The 20,121-nt window shown below is 35.0% G+C and overlaps 1 protein-coding gene across 2 annotated transcripts in view; it reads right to left on the bottom strand.

Annotated features, from left to right (window-relative positions):
• The window catches only part of ORC2 (origin recognition complex subunit 2), a 41,079-nt gene extending 22,347 nt beyond the window's left edge, over nt 1-18,732 (bottom strand). Inside the window, exons 1-7 of one of the 2 annotated variants that reach the window (XM_016131058.2) lie at nt 18,448-18,732; nt 15,768-15,822; nt 14,750-14,853; nt 14,089-14,232; nt 10,111-10,200; nt 6,807-6,899; nt 6,084-6,115 (exon numbers count right to left, since the gene is read on the bottom strand). In XM_016131058.2, the coding sequence (XP_015986544.1) occupies nt 6,084-6,115; nt 6,807-6,899; nt 10,111-10,200; nt 14,089-14,232; nt 14,750-14,846 (456 nt within the window). In that variant the 5' untranslated portion in view covers nt 14,847-14,853; nt 15,768-15,822; nt 18,448-18,732. Of the gene's footprint in view, nt 1-6,083; nt 6,116-6,806; nt 6,900-10,110; nt 10,201-14,088; nt 14,233-14,749; nt 14,854-15,767; nt 15,823-18,237; nt 18,386-18,447 lie in introns of those variants that run through there. The other variant, XM_016131059.2, reaches the window with a different exon arrangement.
• Nucleotides 18,733-20,121: the final 1,389 nt, after the last annotated feature.

Genomic DNA, 20,121 nt, shown 5'->3' with positions numbered 1-20,121 from the left:
CTGTTGAGATTTTGATAGACATTGCATTAAAATGTATAATGCTTTAGGTGATGGGGCATTTTAACTATGTTGATTCTTCCAATTCATGAACATGGGATATCTTTCCATTTCTTTGTGTCTTTTTCAATTTATTTTAATAATCCCTTATTGTTTTCAGTGCTTCATTAGGAAACCTAGGTATTTTACTCTTTTTGCTGCAATTTCAAAAGGAATTTCTTTTTCATTTCTTTTTCTGAATTCATTGTTAGAATATAGGAATGCTATGGATTTTTGTATATGGATTTTGTATCCTGAAATTTCTAACTATTATTTCTAATAGTTTTTTAGTCGAGTCTTTAGGGTTTTCTATATAGAGAATCATGTCATCTCAAGAAAGTGACAATTTGACTTCTTCATTCCCTATTTGGATGCCTTTTATTTTTTTTCTCTTGCCTGATTGCCCTGGCTAGGACTTCCAATACTATACTGAATAGTAGTGGTGATAGTAGACAATCTTGTCTTGTTCCTGGTCTTGGAAGGTTTTTAGTTTTTCACTATTAAGTATGATATTAGCTGAGGGTTTACCATGGACAGCTTTTATTATGTGTAGGTATTTTCCTTCTATTCCCAGTTTATTAAGTGATTCAATCATAAATGGATGCTAAATCTTGTAAAATGCTTTTCTGCATCTATTGATATGATCATATGATTTTTATCCTTTATTTTGTTTATGTGGTATATCGCCTTAATTGATTTGTGTATGTTAAATCATTCCTGTGCCCCTGGGATGAAGCCTACTTGATCATGGTGTATAATCTTTTTAATGTGTTGGTGTATTCGGTTTGCTAGTATTTTGTTTAGGATTTCTGCATCTGTGTTTATAAGAAATATTGGTCTATAGTTTTCTTTTTGTTCTCAATTTCATTTAATTATGCTCTAATTTTTATTATTTCTTCCCTTTTGCTGACTTTGGGCTTCATTTTTCTTCTTCAACTAGTTTTTTAAGATGTAATGTTAGATTGTTTATTTGAGATCCTTCTTATTTGAAATAAGCCTGTAATGAACTTTCCTCTTCCTATCACTTTTTCTATGTTCCAAAAGTTTTGACATGTGCCTTTCATTCTCATTTGATTCCACGTATCTCTTGATCTCTCCTTTTATTTCTTCTATGACCCAGTCATTCTTTAGTAGCATGTTGTTTAATCTTCATGCACCTGTGGTTCTTCCTGCTTTCTTTTTACAGTTGATCTCCAGTTCCAAAGCACTTACGGTTGGAGAATACGCTTGGTATGATTTCATTCTTCTTAAATTCACTGAGTCTAGCTTTGTGCCCCAACATATAGTCTATCCTTGAGAATGTTCCACGTGTACTAGAAAAGAATGTATAATCTGATGTTTTGGGATTAAAGGCTTTGTGAATGTCAATATGTCTAACTGGTCTAATGTGTCATTTAAGGTTACTATTTCCTTATTGATTTAGATCCCCTACTATAATGTGTTTTTGTCAGTTTCTCTTTAGTTCTATTAATAGTTGCTTTACATATTTTGGTGCTTCCTGATTAGGAGAATATACATTGATAAGTGTTATATATTGATATATGGTCCCCTTTATCATTATGAAGAGTCTGTCATCTCTCACTACCTTTTTTTATCCTGAAGTCTATTTTGTCAGATATAAGTATGCCTACACCCACTTTTCTCTGGATGCCATTTGCTTGGAGTATCACTTTCAACCCTCTCACTTTGAATCTATGTTTGTCCTTGCAGTTAAGATTTGTCTCTTATGATTGGGTTTTATTTTTTGGTACAATCTGCCACTCTGTGCCTTTTTATTGGTGAGTTCAGTCAATTTACAATTAGAGTGATTATTGAAATATGGAGTTTTCCTATAACTATTTTATCTTTTGTTTCCTGGTAGTGCGGTGTCTCCATTGTTTCTTTGTCCTTGTGTGTCTATTATTTTAACTTGTTGGTATTTTATGGTTTTTCCCTCTGTTCCCTCTTGTTTTATGTTATGTGTCTCAGTTCTAGATTTTGTGTGTGGTTACCATTAAGCTTATGTAAAGAAAAGTTATATATATAGTAGTCCTTTTTCTTCTGTGTGCACCTTATCTCAATTGCCCTTTGGAAATTTAGATCCTAACCCTCTCCCCTTTTGTTTTTGTTGTCTCTAATTATCCCTATTTATGCTGTATGTTCATTTCTAGGTTACAGTAGCTGTTGTCTTACCTCTTTAAAGTGTTTTTCTTTTTGACTTTTAACCATTATGTAATATTTAAACTTATAATACCCAGTTCTTAATAAAGGTTGCACTTTCCTGTTTCTGTGTGCCTGTTCATTATTTTATTCAGTTATATATTTTGGTTTTTTTGTTTCAGGTAGAATAACCCCCTTCAATATTTCTTGTAATGCATGCCATAGGGCGGAAAATTTCCTCGGCTTTTGTATGTCTGAAAAGGTCTTTATTTCTCCTTCATATCTAAAGGAGAACTTTGTTGGATATATTATTCTTGACTGGTAATTCCCCTCAATAGTTTGAATATTTGGTTCTACTTCCTCCGCGCTTGTAAAGTTTGTGCTGAAAGTCCAATAATAATCTAATGGGTTTTCCTTTATAAGTTGCAGTTTTCTTTATTTGGGCTGCCTTGAGGATTTTTCCTTTGTCATTAATTTTGACAATTTTAATATGTCTTGGAGAAGGCCTTTTTGGGTTGAGATAATTAGGTGTTCTGTTCGCTTCCTGGATTTGAGCATCCAGTTCTTTCCATAGGATTGGAAAATTCTCACTGACTGCTTAAATATGCTTTCTGTTCCTATCTACCTTTCTTTTCCTTGTGGTATACCCATTATTCTTATATTGCTTTTCTGACCATTTTTTTCACTCTCAAGTCTCTTCTTCAATGTGCATCATTTCCAGGGTCTGTCTTCAGTATCGCTAATTCTTTCCTCCATCTGGTCAGTTTTATTTCTTAAGCATGCTATTCCATTCTTTATCTCTTTTAATGAGTTCTTTCTCTCTAGATGTTCTATTTGGTTCTTTTTCAGAGTTTGAATCTCCTTGGGAAAGTATTCCTTTTGTTCACTGATTTTATTTCTATGTTCTTCAAACTGTCAATCAGCATTTTCTTGCATCTCATTGAGCTTTTTCAGAAGTGCCATCTTGAATTCTCTGTCATTAAAATTGCATATTTCCATATTTTTAAGCTTATTTTCTGGATATTTTTCATTTGATTTCTGAGCTGCTTTGTCGCTTTGATTGTTCATGTTGTTTGATGGACTATTTCTCCAACAGGACATTAACGGGAATGTATTGTGCCTTTTTTTTTTTTTTTTTTAATTTATTACATAGTGATCTCTCTTTAGCAGGTTGATAAAAAGAGGTTTTTCTTTTGATTTCCAGTAGGTGGTGCCCAAGCCTCCTGGATTTCTGCTTTGAGGTTAAAATGGCCTTTATTCTCTGGTGAGGTGTGTGTCTCCTCTGTGACCAGATCACTTTGGTCCCAAAGCTCCATCCCCAAGAGAATGTGAAGGGAGATGGAGATCCGAGCCTCTGAAAGGGCCCTGTTACTGCTCCAATAGACAGTTGTGTGCTCTGTTGTTTCCTCCCAAATCTGCCTGCCTCAGTCGGGGTTGGGTAGATTGGGAGAGGCCACCACTATGTATGGCTGTTTCTCTCCTAGTAATCCTGTCCCTTGGGTTTCAGCTGTTTTGCTTCTATATCGCCATCCCTGTCACTGTTACCAGCTGCAGTGCATGTTTTTCAGTTCTGGTTGTGCAAATTCCTCTGGAGCTGGGTGCTAGCTCTGGAAGGGGGAGGGCATGCTCTGGGATGGTAGGGAGAGACAGCTAGGCTCCAGTGACTCAACTTTATGCCTGGCAATGGCAGTTGCTAAGACACAGTTGTTGCCCCTCTGTGCTCAGTCTCTGCCCTGCTCTCTGCCTTGATCACTGGGCTCTGTTGCTGATCACTCAGGTAGGGTTGTTCAGGGCTTAAAAGAGCCAAGAAACAGCAGTGTAACTCCCCTCACTCCTTGTCCTGCAGGGAGCTCTGGGCTGCATTCTACAGCACCTTTGCTCTTCTCGCCTATTCCATCATTCTGACTCATATGATTGGCCCATCTTAGGACGCTCTGATGTGAAGATCTCTTAGACGTGCTTCTTTGCAGGTTAGGTGTTATTTGTTGGATTGTAGCTGTTCAGATTGTTATAATTTCAAGGGGGAGGGATTGGGGGAGATCCCTCATGCTAGCATGCTTCTGACATCACTCATTATATGTTAATTTTTAATGGTACTAATAATATAAAATATCTTTGCTTTTGGGCAATATGAAAATATGACAAAAATGTTAGGTCTGCTGTCTTGTGCTAGGTTGTTGGTACTAGTTACAAATGTTAATAAATTTTTATTTGAAACATTAAGAATAGTAATAAATGAGCTGATCCCAAAGGGTTTATGAAGTATATTATATTATGTTTCAAATTTTTTTGATCTAGATCCTAAAATTTTTTTTTTATATTTTGCCATCTTGATCCAGTACATATGTGCATATACAACTAAAACAAATTATAATGAAATAATAGTTACAAAACAGATATTGTCTATTTCATTCTATTTCACTTTTTAAACTGCAGGTCATGTCCTACTAAATTGAATCTAAAATTGAGAGTTGAGACAACTTTCATCCATATGGCTTATTATCAGTTCTGAGAACACTTCTGTCAAAATAACAATTTCAGAAAATTCTTGCTCAAAAAGATAGGGCTATAAACTAATAAATAACTTCACTGTTTGTTATAGAAATTTTTGCTGAGTGATTTATCTCAATAGTTTGCTCATTTGGGCAATCTGCTCTCCCACTGGTACAATAATTACTCATCAGGACAAAAGAGTTTGCTTATCAAACAATGATTTTTTTAGTAAGACGTTGTTCAAGATTCTCTCCTCACTGCGTCCACCAATCTTAAAATATGTCACGAATTTCATCTAACACCAATCAGTTCCCCATCTTGATGATGTGTCTTAAACCTCTTGAGTTCAGATCCCCAATTCCTATTTACATTTGGTCCTGAACTCCCCTGTCTAAGACAGTGTGTTAAGACTCTGTCACAGTGATTTTGTTTTACCATAATAGGTATATTAGCTTTGGTTAACAGGTTTTCTCATTGTCCCTTGGGTAATTAAGATGATCCATAATGTGTTGTGATCCACAACTTTAAAAAGAACTTGTCAATATGCTAAGTTATTGAATGGATAATGGGAATGAGTTTTACTCTTCTATAGCAATATAATACACAAGATATATTACAGGAAAGAAGCATTATTAAAGACAAAGGAGGCTCTGATATGTCTAATCTCACACCTAGACTGCCTAAATAGAACATTCCTGCACAGGCCATAACCATGGCCCTCAATGTCTATACTCACATTCTTATAAAGGGTTCCCTGAACTTAGCCTATATACAACTCATGGCCTGTCTAAATCTACAGTTACCCAGACCTGGACACACTCACCACTTACATACTCATTGTCCTGGATATGTCCTTGCCCATCTGGGCTTGTCCACATCCAGGCAGGGCCACTTGACAAGGCATAATGAAAAACAAAAACAAAAACAAAACACAGAAAACACAAAGGAGAGGATACAAATTGTCATTTCCTTTAGCTACCCTGGAATAAATTTACCAAAGTCGACTTAGTTTTCAAATGTAAATTGTAAAAGCTTAGACTATGAGATTTAATGGATCTTGGGACCAATCCCCCAAGAAACAACAGAACATTATGTACAAAAGCAAAACCAAACCAAACCATAAAGTTTCTAGATCAGTGTACTAATTGAAAATACTCAGGGATAGTTCTGACACAGAACAGGCATGACAGTTCACCAAAAAGCCTGACTTCATTTTCCAGTTTTATTCCTTCCTAGTGTGATACAAGACAAGTCACTTTACCTCTCCAAATCTCAGATTCTTTATCTATATTAGGTATTTAATTGGCAAATACCTATAAGTTATAAAGCACTTTATAAATTGAGATGAAACTGATATTTTTCATGTCTTATTTTGTAACATGAAGGTTTTTGCTTGTTTTTAGTCAATTGCTTACCTTCAACTGAACTTTGTCTGAAGTTGAATGTCCTAAAGAATGAAACAAAATCCATTACTTACTATAAATACTTCACTTTTCATCACAGTCTCATTTCATTAAAAGCAAAGATGCAGTTTCTACCCAGAAGCCACCACATACTATACAAACTGAATTCTCAATTAACTGCATCTCCACTAGAGGCTGAATTGCCACTATTAATTACATAATTATTCCCATTAGTTACAGCTATGTTTTGTATTTCTTTAGTATTGATGTAACAAGAAAAAATGGAGCACTTTTCATTGTTCATTATTGTAAAAGTACACTGTTTAACCTAATTGGAATGAGTCACTCATAAACAACTACTCCACAGTTTTCCAAAAATGATAAGTCTTCCAAATCCCCAAAGCTCTATTTCAAATAATGTTTGCTAAAGCAAATCTCTGATGAACAATTTGGCTACATGAAGCAAATGACAAGAGAATTTTAAGTCTGTTCTAGTTGGTCCTACCAGTTTGCATGATTTCAATCAGCACAGGTATTTTCCCCTTTAATTGATAGCTAAATATAGGTATACTATGGCACACAGGTTAATTAAGGTATTAACTGCATTTTGTTAAATGAAATTTCAGAATAAAAAAGAATATATAAAAATGCACTTATGGCAAGGAAAAAAAATAATATACTATAACTTGAAGCAACTATGAAAATTCTCTTTAAAGAACTGAGGTAAAATCTTACCTTTGCTACTTTGAGGAATGTTTATTGTAATTTCAGGATCATTCTTCATATTGAACGATATATTTTTTCTTGGTGTTTTTGCTAGTTCTGTAGCTGTAAAAAGAAAAAAAGAAATATATAAAAGACCTACTAGTGGCCAATAGTAGGTTAAAAATGGGAATAGCCTTATTTTACTCTAATAAATTCTTAAAAAAAAAAAAAAACCTTCCTGTTACTATTATCAGAAAGATAAATAAACCTACCCATATATTAAGAGTATTACTACTTTCACCTTTATTCTCTGTGTCCCAAGCATCTGCAAGCTTTACATTTATCATATAAACTTGAGGCACATCTTTGTTAGGGAGTAGGAAAGAATGGCCAGAATGTGGGGTCTGAAATCAGTGAAAATGGTGTACATTTAAAATTATGTCTCCCCTAAAATGTGGCATATTTTATTTTAGTTTCTAAAACTGCATAATATACATGAATTCTGTATAGAATATATAGCACTGAAAAGATGGCTATTTCTTCAATCGAGCATTATATAAAATAGTTGGCTTCTAAAAGGAATAGGCCATTTTAAAAGAAAAATATGTTTATCCTTAAAGATGTTCACATTCTCACACTGTGCCAGGCATGTGGGAAATGAGCCTAACTGAAGGAATAGATTTACATTTACCAAATTAACACACACTGGAATATCATTTGCAGAGAAGATATACATTACTTAAATTATCTCCCTCTTCTTTTAAAAAAAGAAGAAAATATACTTGAATTTGTGTAAGTTAAAGCCACTTAATGACTCAAATTCTATATAACCTATTTCACAGTTTTATCATTCAGTCTTGAAATTGACCCAAGATACTCATGAGAGTCCCTACAAATATACTGGCTTTCTTTTTCTTAACTTCCTTGGTCCTCTGTATCATTCACTAGAGTTTTTTAATCTTTCTTTGAAATTACTCTTCCATTTGGATTCTGTGACATTACCCTGATCCCCTGGCTATTGTTGGTAGTTACTCCAATGCTTTTCCACGGTCCTCTTCCTCCCTCTCTCTGCCCGTTTTAGGTATGCCTAAGGCTCATTACTTGGTCTTATCTTTATAGATTAAAAAAATATACCACTTTTGGATAAAGCAGGACAAAGAACATTGAAGAAAGAACTAATAGTAAAAAGTAGAATGGAACCTCAGAGAAGTAATCAAGTAGTTCTTCAAGCAGATTATCAACATGCACATAACCGTGGTGATATGTCTTATATCTGAATGATATAAGATAGGGGAAAAAGTTCACAACAAAAAGACACATAAGTACAAAGTAACTTAGCTGAGATCATTTTGGTTTTATATTAAAACAAAACTTATCTGCTTTTAAATAATTATTACACAAAAAAAGGAGAAAGAAAAAGAAGAGTTGAAGAGGAAAAAGAACAAGAGATAGTCATCTATTTATGGTTATTGATGCACTAATAATAAAAAATTGGGGCATATATTTATTTTTATTTTCATTTTTCTAATAATTCCTTTGAATTGTATTTTACATACCTTTGTATTGAATGTCTGGAACATATTAGACATTTTAAAATAAAATTCCTCTTTGCCTAATGACGGCTTCTCATCAGGTTATTATTTGATACTATCTAACCAATCTATTTTCAATTTCCCTTAAGTCACCTTTCTCCAAGTTGGTTGAACTCCTCATCGTCCTGCTTAGTAATTCTGTCTTTGCTCTTTTATTTGCATTTATTTACTCATCCTGGACATGTTCTGTGTATATTACGCAAAGCCTTCCAATCCAACCCTTAGTCTATTTCTAGCCCTATATCATGTTAGCCCAATTATATTTAACCATCATTTATACTCAGAGTAATATATGATTTCTGGCAGATCATAAGTTATTTTAAAATATTAAGTCATTCTATATTGATATATATAAATTAACATTTAGATTAAAATTAGCAATAATACGAGTCAAAGAAACTCTTTAAAGAGCATCATAACTAAACAGAGGTCCTAACTGAACACAGATTTTGGAAAACACTATCGGTCTCAAATTATCCAGAAAACTATATTTTCATGACTATATATTTCTTTCAAACACGATGACAAAAATGCACAACATAAAATTTAAGTTTCTTGCAGCACATTCAGATATAAGACATATCACCACGGTTATGTGCATGTTGATAATCTACTTGAAGAACTACTTGATTACTTCTCTGAGGTTCCACTCTACTTTTTACTATTAGTTCTTTCTTCAATGTTCTTTGGCCTGCTTCATTGTCCTAGAGTTTCATTTAGGTCTTGATGTCTATCTGATCTTTCTTCTAGTAATTACATTAGCATTTCTCTGGTTTCTCAGTGATCCTATACAGAATTCAGTCATTTTTTACAGACTGAAAAACTTTATTTTTGATATAGATAAGAAATACATCAATCGATGTAAATTATTGTATATACCACATTAGGTTCAAAATTAATGATGTATTTAATATTACAGCTTTCAAAAAAACTGAATTGCAAATGACTGAATCATATTATATTCAGAAACACACGTCTTATAATTACTTCTTATATGTCTTTCATCAGTGTCTACACTTACTTTAACAAGAGTGACTTTTCACTTGACCATGAACATTTACATAGTCATTGGCTAGAATAATTGCATAAAGATATATCACTTAAGAAATATATGTAGGTGTTTTATAGTTATAGATTATAAGCCCTCTTATACAACCACTACATTTTACTGGGTAATTAATTATTATTCCATAGCTCTTGACTTTTTGGTATTTCCAAACCTTTACATGCTTATAGATGTTCTTTTCAAAGTGCTTTCACATGTTATTTCTTTTCCTTAAAGCTTTCAAAAACAATGACCCCTTCAATAACACAAGATCCAAATACAGTGTCATCCGAATTTTTTTAAAGAATTAAATTGACAGTTTAATTTTAATGTTATATGTAATTTATTACTGTCGAATTCTCTGAAAATCAGTAATTTGTACATAATTTGTATAAGTGGTAACTCGGGGAAAAAAAATGTTAGAACAGCCCATTCCTAACAATTTTATATAGTTTTCTATAATACAAACAACATATTTCTATATACAGTGTAAAACTCTTATTGAATAAATTCAGAATATCTCCAAATGACTTAAGTCACTTATTTAAACTAATGACTTTTGGAATGTTTGATAATTTAATATAAAATGACATCGTTCATCTTTCTTTTAGGGAATGCAATGGATGATAACTATGAGGAATGTGGATAAATACACCTTAAAAATAGAATGATTATAGAAATCAGAAAAGCAACATACCTAACTTAGCCATCTTTTCAGAGTGTTTTCTGTTCTGAAAAGAATAAACTTTATTCCCACCATCTGTAGCAGAGCCATTTTTAAAAGACTCTGAAAGAGAAAATACAACATGTATTCAGGAAAAATGGGCAAATTTAATAACAGGAAAAAAAGATAAAATTTTAACTAAAAACTTAAGATTTGTATCCATCATTGCCTTACATAAAGGTTTAACAATACATATTTATACATAAAACATTTTAAGATATGCAAAAAATTATGATACTATTAATATAAATTTTAAAACACAAAAAACATATGCAAGTACACAAATATATATAAAAATCTCTTTAAATCCCACTTTAAAAACCCTCCAGACTAGAGGGGTATGTATTCGATTCAAGGTAGTAGTTGCCCTTGAGGAGAGAGGGCAGAAGTGACTTTAATAGTTATGTTTCCTTCTTGCAGCAAACATGCAAAATACAACTGCTAATTGACAAGGCTGAGATTTAAGTACTTGTTAGATGGTAGAAACTCTCAATTAAGATTATGACTTAATTTCATTCTTCAATCTTCCCTTTACATAATAACTACTACCTACAACATACTGGACACTCATACGCTAGCAATTCTCAATGTGTGGTCTGAGGTCTCCAAGGTCCCTTAGGCCAAAACTATTTCATAACAACAAAAACATCACTTGACTATCAAACAAGAGTAGACAGTGAGGTGTTCCTGAGACTACAAGATTTGTGAGGACATCATCACTCTGTTGGCTACTGAAAAGGGTGGAAGCAGATACGAAAATCCAGCTGTTTTCTATTAGAGATTTGCAAAAACGTAAAACCATGCCTTCATCACTAACTTTTTTTGGAAAGAGTTGTTTTTTATCTAAAGATACGTAATTTATGTTAACATGTAATGTTTATTATTGTTATTACAAAACACTGCCAAACTTCTTCAAAGTCAGTGTTTGCTCTCCTTATTTTTGAGTTCCCATCGACCTATCTATGCACTAACACTTGGTATTATTGCCAATCTAGTGGTTGTAAAGTGAATCTCATGGGGAGAGATATTTTAATTTGCCTTTCCCTAATCACTAAGGAAGCTGAACATCTTTTACATGTTCCTTATTTCCAGAAGGAATATCTTCTCTATTCTGAGACTTGTCTTTTCACTTCTTCTTGGTGTCCTCTGATGAACAGAAGTACTGAATTTTTAAAAGACTTTATATTGGAGAGCAGTTTTAAGTTCACAGTCAACTTGAGTGGAAGTTACAAAGATCTCCCACATACGGACAGCCTCCCCCACTACCAACATCACACACCAGCATGGTACACTTGTTACAATCGATGAACCTACTTTGACATACCATTATCACCCAAAGTCCAGAACTTATATTAGGGTTCACTCTTGGTGTACTACATTCTACAGGTTTTGACAAAAGTATGGTGACACATATCCACAATTATAGTATCATACAGAATAGTTTCACTGGCCTAAAAATCCTCCTTACTATATCTATGCATTCCTTCCTTCCCCCTGACCCTTGGCAACCATTAATCTTTTTACTGTCTCCATAGTTTTTCCTTTTCTGGACTGTTGAAGAGTTGGAATCATACAGTATGTAGCCTTTCAGATTGGCTTCTTTCACTTAGTAATATACATTTAAGGTTGCTCCTTGTCTTTTCATGGCTTGACAGCTTTTTTAAATAAAAAGTTTAAAAGTTAAATAAGCCAGTCACGAAAATAGAAATAATGTATGATTCCGCTTATATGACATACCTAGAGCAGTCAATTACATAGAGAAAGAAAGCAGAATGGTTGTTGCTAGGGGCCAGGGGGACTGGGAAAGTTTTTTAATGGATACAGAATTTCAGTTTTTAAGACGAAAAGAGTTCTGGAGATTGGCTGCAAAATAATGTGAATGTATTTAATAGTGAACTATACACTTAAAAAATGGTTAAGACAGTAAATTTTGTTACATATATTTATCACAATTTTTAAAAATAAATTTTTATTTAACCACAATGAAAAACCTGACATAGTCCATAAGCTCAAATTGGAACTAAGAATAAGGCTATATACTACATGCTGGCAAACAAACAAATTAAAACAAGAAGAGTCATGTCTGCAAGACTTAAACTTAAGTTATAGGCCCCTCTGTTGTACATGCCTATAGCCAAATGAATAGCTCCATTTCCTAAACTCAGAGATTGTTGACACAAGTTTGAATGTGTGAATGTGTATAGATGGATAAAAGATACACACCAAATTGTTAAAGAGTTCCATGTTCTCTAAGGCATGCATTCCCAACAAGAATATTACACCTGATGGAATGAAAATTGGCTCTTGGTGGGAGAAGCATGAAAAATACCTTAGATATTATAATGGTCTGTGGCCTTCCAAGGGTCATAGTATATAAACAGATATACAGCATATATGCAGTATTAAAATTTTATAGGTTGGGAGTGATTAGAAGAAAATGTCTAATAAGGCTCCTCAGGGGATAATAATCAATCAATCGATCAATGTTGGGAAACACTGCTCTAAGACAAAATTTCTCAATAAGTGTACAGAAATTAAACGTATGGGTAACAGGTACGCTGAGACTAATCCTATTAGGCCTTTGAGGTTGCCAGTCAGGAACTACAGAGTTGGCCGCAGTAGGGGTCAGAAATCCAAGGGCATCTGTCCCTAGTCTGGAGCATTCTCCTCCATTTATTCTGGTGTGCCTCTAAATATTTGCTGTGGGTGCCATTACGTGAAAAAGGTTGGAAGCACTGAGTTTCTTACAAGAAATATGTACTACTTTTGCAGTAAGAAAAAATTTTTAAGAAAATACTTTTTTTTTTGTTTCTTCTTTCAATCTCTTCTTAGATCTAGCATAATAGCTAGTCAAGAATCTAAAATTCTATTTAGAATATGCCCTAAAAATGTCAACTCTCTAGTTGAGAATTCTCCAGAGAATCCACTGTGCCCACTAAGCCTTCTGAGGGACAGTGGTCACTTTTTGTATCATGTCATTTAAGACTGGACCAAAACCAGAAGCACAATGACTCAAGAAGTAACAAAAAGGTCAGGAGTAGTCATGATGGCCATTTATAAGCCAAGTATGAGAGAGTAAAACATATGTACATGAGGGAGATAGGTGGCATAGAGAGAACAAAACAGATGCACAGAGGTGACATGAAGGAGACTAGGAGATGCATGAAAGCCAAATCCTCCACTTTGAAAGTGGTCTCAATTCCAGTGCTTTAGTGCCTAACAATACTGATTTTGTTCCTTGGCTTTTATTTTCTTTAAGCCAATGTGGGTAGAACTGTGCTCCTTACATCCTAATGTAAATCTGTGCTCCTTAAGCCCTAACTAAAATATAAATTCAAGCCTAAAAAATGTTAAGTATAATTCGGCAGGAATCTGGCATGCCAAGGTTGGAACAATGTCACGTCTTAGAATGTTCCTTCTAACTATTTCTGTAAAAAAGAGGAAGATAAAAATGAAGTAACTTGCTTTATGAAATTATTCCAAATTAGTTAAAAATATAAATATCTTAAAAAATAACTTAAGAGTAGTTAGTCTGCAGAATCCATCCTCCCAAAAATAATTAAGTTTAGGACTGGCTGTTTAGAAAAAAAAAAGAACTGCAGAGAAAAAATCTATAGTAGAAACTCAGTGCTTCCAACCTTTCAACCATAGTGAAAAAACCCAAAGCAATGCTTTTCTCATGAGAAATATATTAATTTAGCACGCCACATGAAAATAGTTCAGGAGATGGATGGTGGTGATAGTAGACATTATTAATGTATTTAATACAAGTGAACTGTAAACTTAAAACGGTAAAAATGGTAAATTTTGTTACGTGTATAGTAAAAAAATTAGAGAAAATAATATAGCACACCATTGCCTAACCTACCAGACTACTTTTATACATCCTGCAAAGTAATTTTGGCTATTAGCAGAAATATGAATGTACATTCCCCTTCCATCCCCAAATACCTTGAATATCTTGTCCTAAAACTTGCACATAGTTCTGATCTTTTAAGACTTCTTGTTCATCTTCCTCCAAATCATATTCCGGCTTCTTTATTATTTTTTTTGTATTGACCAAAAGTTGCGGTCGTTCCTTTTTTAATTTAGTTCCTATAGGAATATCCAAAGAATTAGAACATGGCAAAAAAAAAAAAAAAAAAAGGAATTAGAAAATAGGAGGTATAAATTCTTTCTAAACATTACATTTAAATAAGTTAAGAAATTATACTACTTATATTGTCACTACTTAAAAGATGTAAAAAAAATCGTGTTTTCTCTTTGATTTAAGTACAGACCACTCTTCCACAGTTTATACAACTAAATTAAAAAAAAAAAAAAACAACCTTGAAAGTGTATTTTTTGGTGGGGTCAAAATAACTACAAATTTTAATTACAATGGGTAGTTATTTACCACTACTATTGAGCATTTCATTTTAGATGAGGCTTTATTATTTTTAATTTTCAATAAAGTTTTAATGGAGTCAACTAAAATTTAGTTTTTACTTACAGTCTTACCAGATCAAATATTTTGTGCTATATGTTCAAAATAGGTTAAACTATTTTAAAAAGTGAAACAATCCACAACCATTATAAAGGTAATCTCTTCAATTATAGAATTACTCAGTACCTCCTTCTCTATCAAGAATGTGATTAAGAACATCATCATCTCCCACAAACTGAACCTCCAGCATCTTGTCTTCTTTTAATTCCAGTTTATTCATCATTGCCAACCTAAACAAAAGCAATAAAACACTCAAAAGTAATAAAAATTCATATTAACAGCAAATAAATTAAACATTCACATAATACAGGTATTTGTACATTTTGAAAAGTCTTTTAAGTATTTAGTTACCAATAATGTATATATTATACATTATTATATTAACATTACATTTTTGATAATAGATAACAATTCTTTATCTGAAAAATAAGAGGAAGAGGTGTCTGAGATTTGGAAAAAGTCAAATCCATTCAAGGCAACTAAAATGTAATAACAAGAAAACAATTCTGCCCATAAAGACAGCTCTAATCAATCTACAAAATAATGATATTACCATAAATAGAATGGTTAATACATTAGAATTTAGAAAAGGAGTAACCAAACAAAGAATAATGGTTTGGTGGATTTTAATGTCTGCTCACTAGAAAGATACAGACAATTTATAGAAGTCTGTGTAAATGGTAACTGGTGTACAAAGTCTGGATCACAAAATCCTCAAGCATCTTCCTTTACTATTATTGCATGCTTACCAAACAACTTTACAAATGCGAATAAGGTTTTTTAGGTATCTTGGTAACTAAATACTAAGTATAAATATTTATAATACTTTATAATCAGTTCTTCACTGAACAAATTTGAGTTTGGCAGGCAAAAGCTAATAACTCTGACAAAATTTAACTTCAGAACTTATAACACTAATAGCCTGAAATTAATTAATGATGATTCCAACTGGCTGCCAGCTAATCAGTTTACCCCCAAAATGATTTTTTTCTCTTATAAATCCTATTTTTGCCCTTTCTCCTGATAAGAGGAACAACTATGTCCCTCATGAGTCGGTTATTTGCATGCAGTTGACTTCCTAAGTATTGTCAAGTTTTCTTTTGTACCTAGCACACTTCAATGACTTGTCTTAGTTTTCATTTACCTTTAAAGGTACTGTACATTCTGCAGCTGGAAAATTCAGGTAATATCACCTGTAACTGGAAAAAGAACTCAGCATCAGCTAATAGGAAAATGAAAGCAACCAAAGAAGTTCAAGAATTTTAACAAAGATAGATAAATCCAGTTCTTACAAAGCCAAGGCACAGTAAAGTACAAAACAACTATTATCATTTTGGCCAGGAAACCTCAGAGACAGAGATCCAGATTGTGGGAGCAGGCGGGTAGAGAAAAGAGGCCAAAATTTGAGCACTTACTACGTGGTACATACAGTTTTGAGTATTCTATATGTATTCTCATTTAATCTTCACAACAATTCTATTAAGTTTATACTATAGATAAAGTTTATACTTCATCTATAATTTATATGATTAGTTTCAGTAGAACATATCCTTTTGGGCCACCTTCTAGTCATACTGCTTATTATGAAAATTTAGTTGTATTAGAGGAAAAGTTTAATGTACCTACATGACATTTGTGTAAAATAAACTTACAATTTCTTTACATCTGTATAAAATAAAGTTTTCTGGGGAAGCTGTTTGTCAGGCAATGTTTTAGTTACTTTTATGTGCATCAGCTTATTAAATCCTCAGACTCTCTGAGACAGTTAAAAATTTATATGCAAATTCCCCCTATTATAGATGAGTAAACTGAGTTAAATATTACTCAAATTCACAGAATTAGAAAATGTGTTAGGGCTGAAACCCCAGTGTTACTAATTACAAAGTCTCTGATCATTCTATTACACCAAACACTTCTGCCATTAAATATCCTAAGCATTGGAAACTATTCGTAATATGTTTAATTATTTTCCCACACAACAATTCAAATATCCAAAGACTTCTGTAGTTCTCTAGGTTTCCAGTTCATCAGATTAAATGTTACTAGTTCTACCAAGCATACTTTTAAGAACATCGCCAGATTCCATATAATCTACATTATTTTAAATTATATACTGCTTTGTTCTATGAAGGTTTGAAGCAGTAACGATAAGGAAATGTAATAAAATGAATGATAAACTATTAATACTAATACAGAGTCTAGTCAGGGAAAATCTAAAGAAAAGCAGAAAATAAAATCCTAGAAAGAATTTTGGCTGTAAGCTTCCCGGCAATCAAAGTCAAAAAGAAGTAAGAGATCAGTTACATAATTCTCATTAGCAAAAGTTTAGTAGTTCCTTGCAAGGGTGGATTTTCAAGAAAAATTTAAAAACAAATATTCTAGACAACTGAATACTGTCCTAGGCAATTTTCCTATGATACTTTACATAAGAAGTGCCCAGACAGAGGCAGTCTAACTTGGTCTTGTTTGTAGCCGAATGCACTTATGTGTAATTTCCTTTTCTAGATTTTAAGACATCAGTTATATAGCACAGAATCACCAAAGTGAAGAAATTTCTACAAAAGACCTTGAAAGAAAATTTTCCTCCCTTTTTCTCCAAGTATTTCTTTAAAAAGCACTACCCAACAATCACATATAATGCAAATATTTAGTGATCATTTACTCGCCAAGGAACTGTCTTGGGTGCTCTACTTTTTTTTTGCAGGGGGGTGTGGTGGGGAGGGTGTGCTTTACTTTTACGAAGACTCCTTTCAAGGAGTTCACAAAACAATACAGCAGCACTAAATGAGTGCTAAGAGCAGCGAGCTCTCCTTTGAGAGCAAATACAGATTTACTGCAAATTTTAAAAACAATTCTTTTAAGAAAAGATTAAATAGAGGGCAGTAAAGCACCCATTTTAATATCAGATAAACCTGGATTCTTATCTTAACTACACAATTATAACTGTGTGACTCTAGACAAAGTTGTGACGATTAAATGAAATCATGTGCGTGGCATGTGAAAATGCTAATTAAATGTTCCCTAACGTGGCTATTTTTATTTTAAACTTCAGCTTAACCATTCAGATCTCTTGTACATCTCTATATCCCATCTAACATCTAACAGAAAAAATACTAAATAAACGATGAATGAATTATGTCCATTTACCACGAAGTGCCGTAACACAAAGTTGTACAGGGCTATGCTATCTTTAAAGAGAGGGAAGGTGTGATGATGGTATTAGGATTACAATTTTAAAACAAGTAATAATATTAATATCCTTTTAATTCAAAAAGATCTACCAAAAGAGCCTGGTTTATCGACATTTTATAATCAAGCGTAGTCCCAGGGTAACTGTTCATTTAGCAGGATTCATTTAGTGCCTCCAGGCTTGGGATGAGATTAAAGGGTTTCGCCCAGTGGTAGTTTTGGGAAAAGATCTCTTCCTCCTCAACCCTCATTGTACCTGCTCCTCTCCCAGGACACTTTACTTCGTTCGTTAAGGATTTTTCTGCATCTCTCTTTACAATCCCAAGGTTCCTTATGCCAGGAAACAGATATGTTGGTAACAGGCGTCCCTTGCATAGAGGCCTATCACTGCTGGACAGACAGTCTTTCCAGAAAGAGCCTCTCACCCGAGCAAGCCTCTCACGGACTTCGGTCTGGGCCTCGAGCCTCTGACCGGTCAGTTGGCCGTGCCCGCCAGCCGGGGATCCTCGGGCTCTCGGGGCTCGGGGCAGCCCGAGGGAAAAGACGGAGGTGCAGCGATCCTGCCCTGAGAGCCGAGAAGCCCGGGGACACGCGCGCCTCAGCTCGGCCGCCCGGCTGCGAGCATCTGGACTCACCTCCCAAGCTCGAGCTAGGCAGGAGAGGCAGGCAGGCTGCCTCGGCGACCCACCACGCACCGCTAGGTCACCGCCAGGTGCGACTCTGGCTAACCTCGCGCCTGCCCGACGCCACCCTGTTGAATAGTCGCCGCAGGAAAGGCGGCTTAGGCCCCAGGGGGAAGGCCAAATTCTTTTAAGCGGTACTGGACCAGGGCGGCAGGGTGACAGGTTCACGGGGTCGAGCAGAAGAACCCCGGAGGCCGGGGAACGGGAGGCTGCTGCACACCGAATCTCCCGCCCTGCGCAGGGGGCGGAGCCCCGGAAACCCAATAGGAAGCTGTGTCGGCCGAGAGTGATGGCTCTGCTAGCCAGCCCGCGCCGGCCTTCCGACCCTGCCCGCCAAGAAACCTGAGGAAACTAATCCCGAGGCGCTGAGTTTGAGGCCTTTCCTTTCCTCTTTCCGTTTCCGGGGAAGGGTGAAGGAAGTGTTGGTTAGATCCTAGGAAGTTTGCGGAGGTGTGCCGTGCTCAGCTGTCTCTCTGTCTTGAGGTAGTCTTAAAAGTGTTTACTGGTTTCTCTTTTGAGGAAAAAAGATAATGGGAACGAATTCGCCTTCTCTTTTATTTTAAACTTCACATTATTTGGCATGAAAGGTAGGATCCTGTGTATCTCAAAGGTTTGGGTATGGAGGAGAGGAGACCTCTCTGTAGAGAAGAGAATTAGGGTCTGGACGCTGAGTATGGAGATAGGATCAGACTGCTAATGGAATGGAGAGACAGGTAAGACAGAATGATCAGACATAGAAAGATAATGAAGAAGAAATACTGCTGTGATATAGTATTACCCACTAACAGAATACAGTTCCACTGGGATTCACTCCTTCATTCACAACAAAACTACAGAATCCCCTGTGAAGAAATAAAATTGTTGTAGCCGCCAGCCCCGGAAAGACACACGGACCGCCAGAACTCTGAGTTATAGGAAACACACTCTTTGGTCTGCCAGGGGTACGCAGACCCCAAATTAAGCAGCCCTGAAATGTAGAGGTACAGGGTTTTTAAGCCCCAAATCCTATTCTTCATTCTGTCTAAACACAAAGGGTTATCTTTCTTTTATTGATTACCTGTCGACCCACAGGTCAGGTGTGCAAGCGGGGGTACAAAAGCAGAAAGCTTATTGTTAGAATGTTATGTTCCTATGGGTGACAGCCTATGTTCCCATGGACAGAGCTAAGCAGTAATTTTCCAGCTAGCACAAAATGAAGTCCCTGTAGTCATGCTGTTAAATTACCAAAATCAAGTAGGTTGATGTATGAAGACATGATTCTAGTTTTATCTATCCTGGATACTTAAACTTTTAAACTTTCCAGTATTGTGTCAATGCCTGGATATACATCAAACCTCCAGATAACCCTCTGATTACTCCCTGAAGGACTAAGAAAAGAAAGTTTCCATATCAAGACCACATCCATTACTCAGCCCACCAATCATTTGCTGAGTTCTCCAACCTCTGGGCTGTGGACTGGTACCAGTCTGTGGCCTGTTAGGAACTGGGCCACACAGAAGGAGGTGAGCAGCAGGCAAGCAAGGGGAAGCTTCATCTGTATTTGCAGCCGCTCCCCAGCGCTGGCATCATTGCCTCAGCTCCACCTAAGATCATTAGACATTAGATTCTCGTAGGAGCACCAGTCCC

This window comes from Rousettus aegyptiacus, unplaced genomic scaffold, assembly GCF_014176215.1.
Source record: "Rousettus aegyptiacus isolate mRouAeg1 unplaced genomic scaffold, mRouAeg1.p scaffold_m13_p_2, whole genome shotgun sequence".
NCBI lineage: Eukaryota > Metazoa > Chordata > Mammalia > Chiroptera > Pteropodidae > Rousettus > Rousettus aegyptiacus.
The sequence above is the reverse complement of the archived record's forward strand: the minus strand, read 5'-3'. Positions and strand labels throughout refer to the sequence as shown.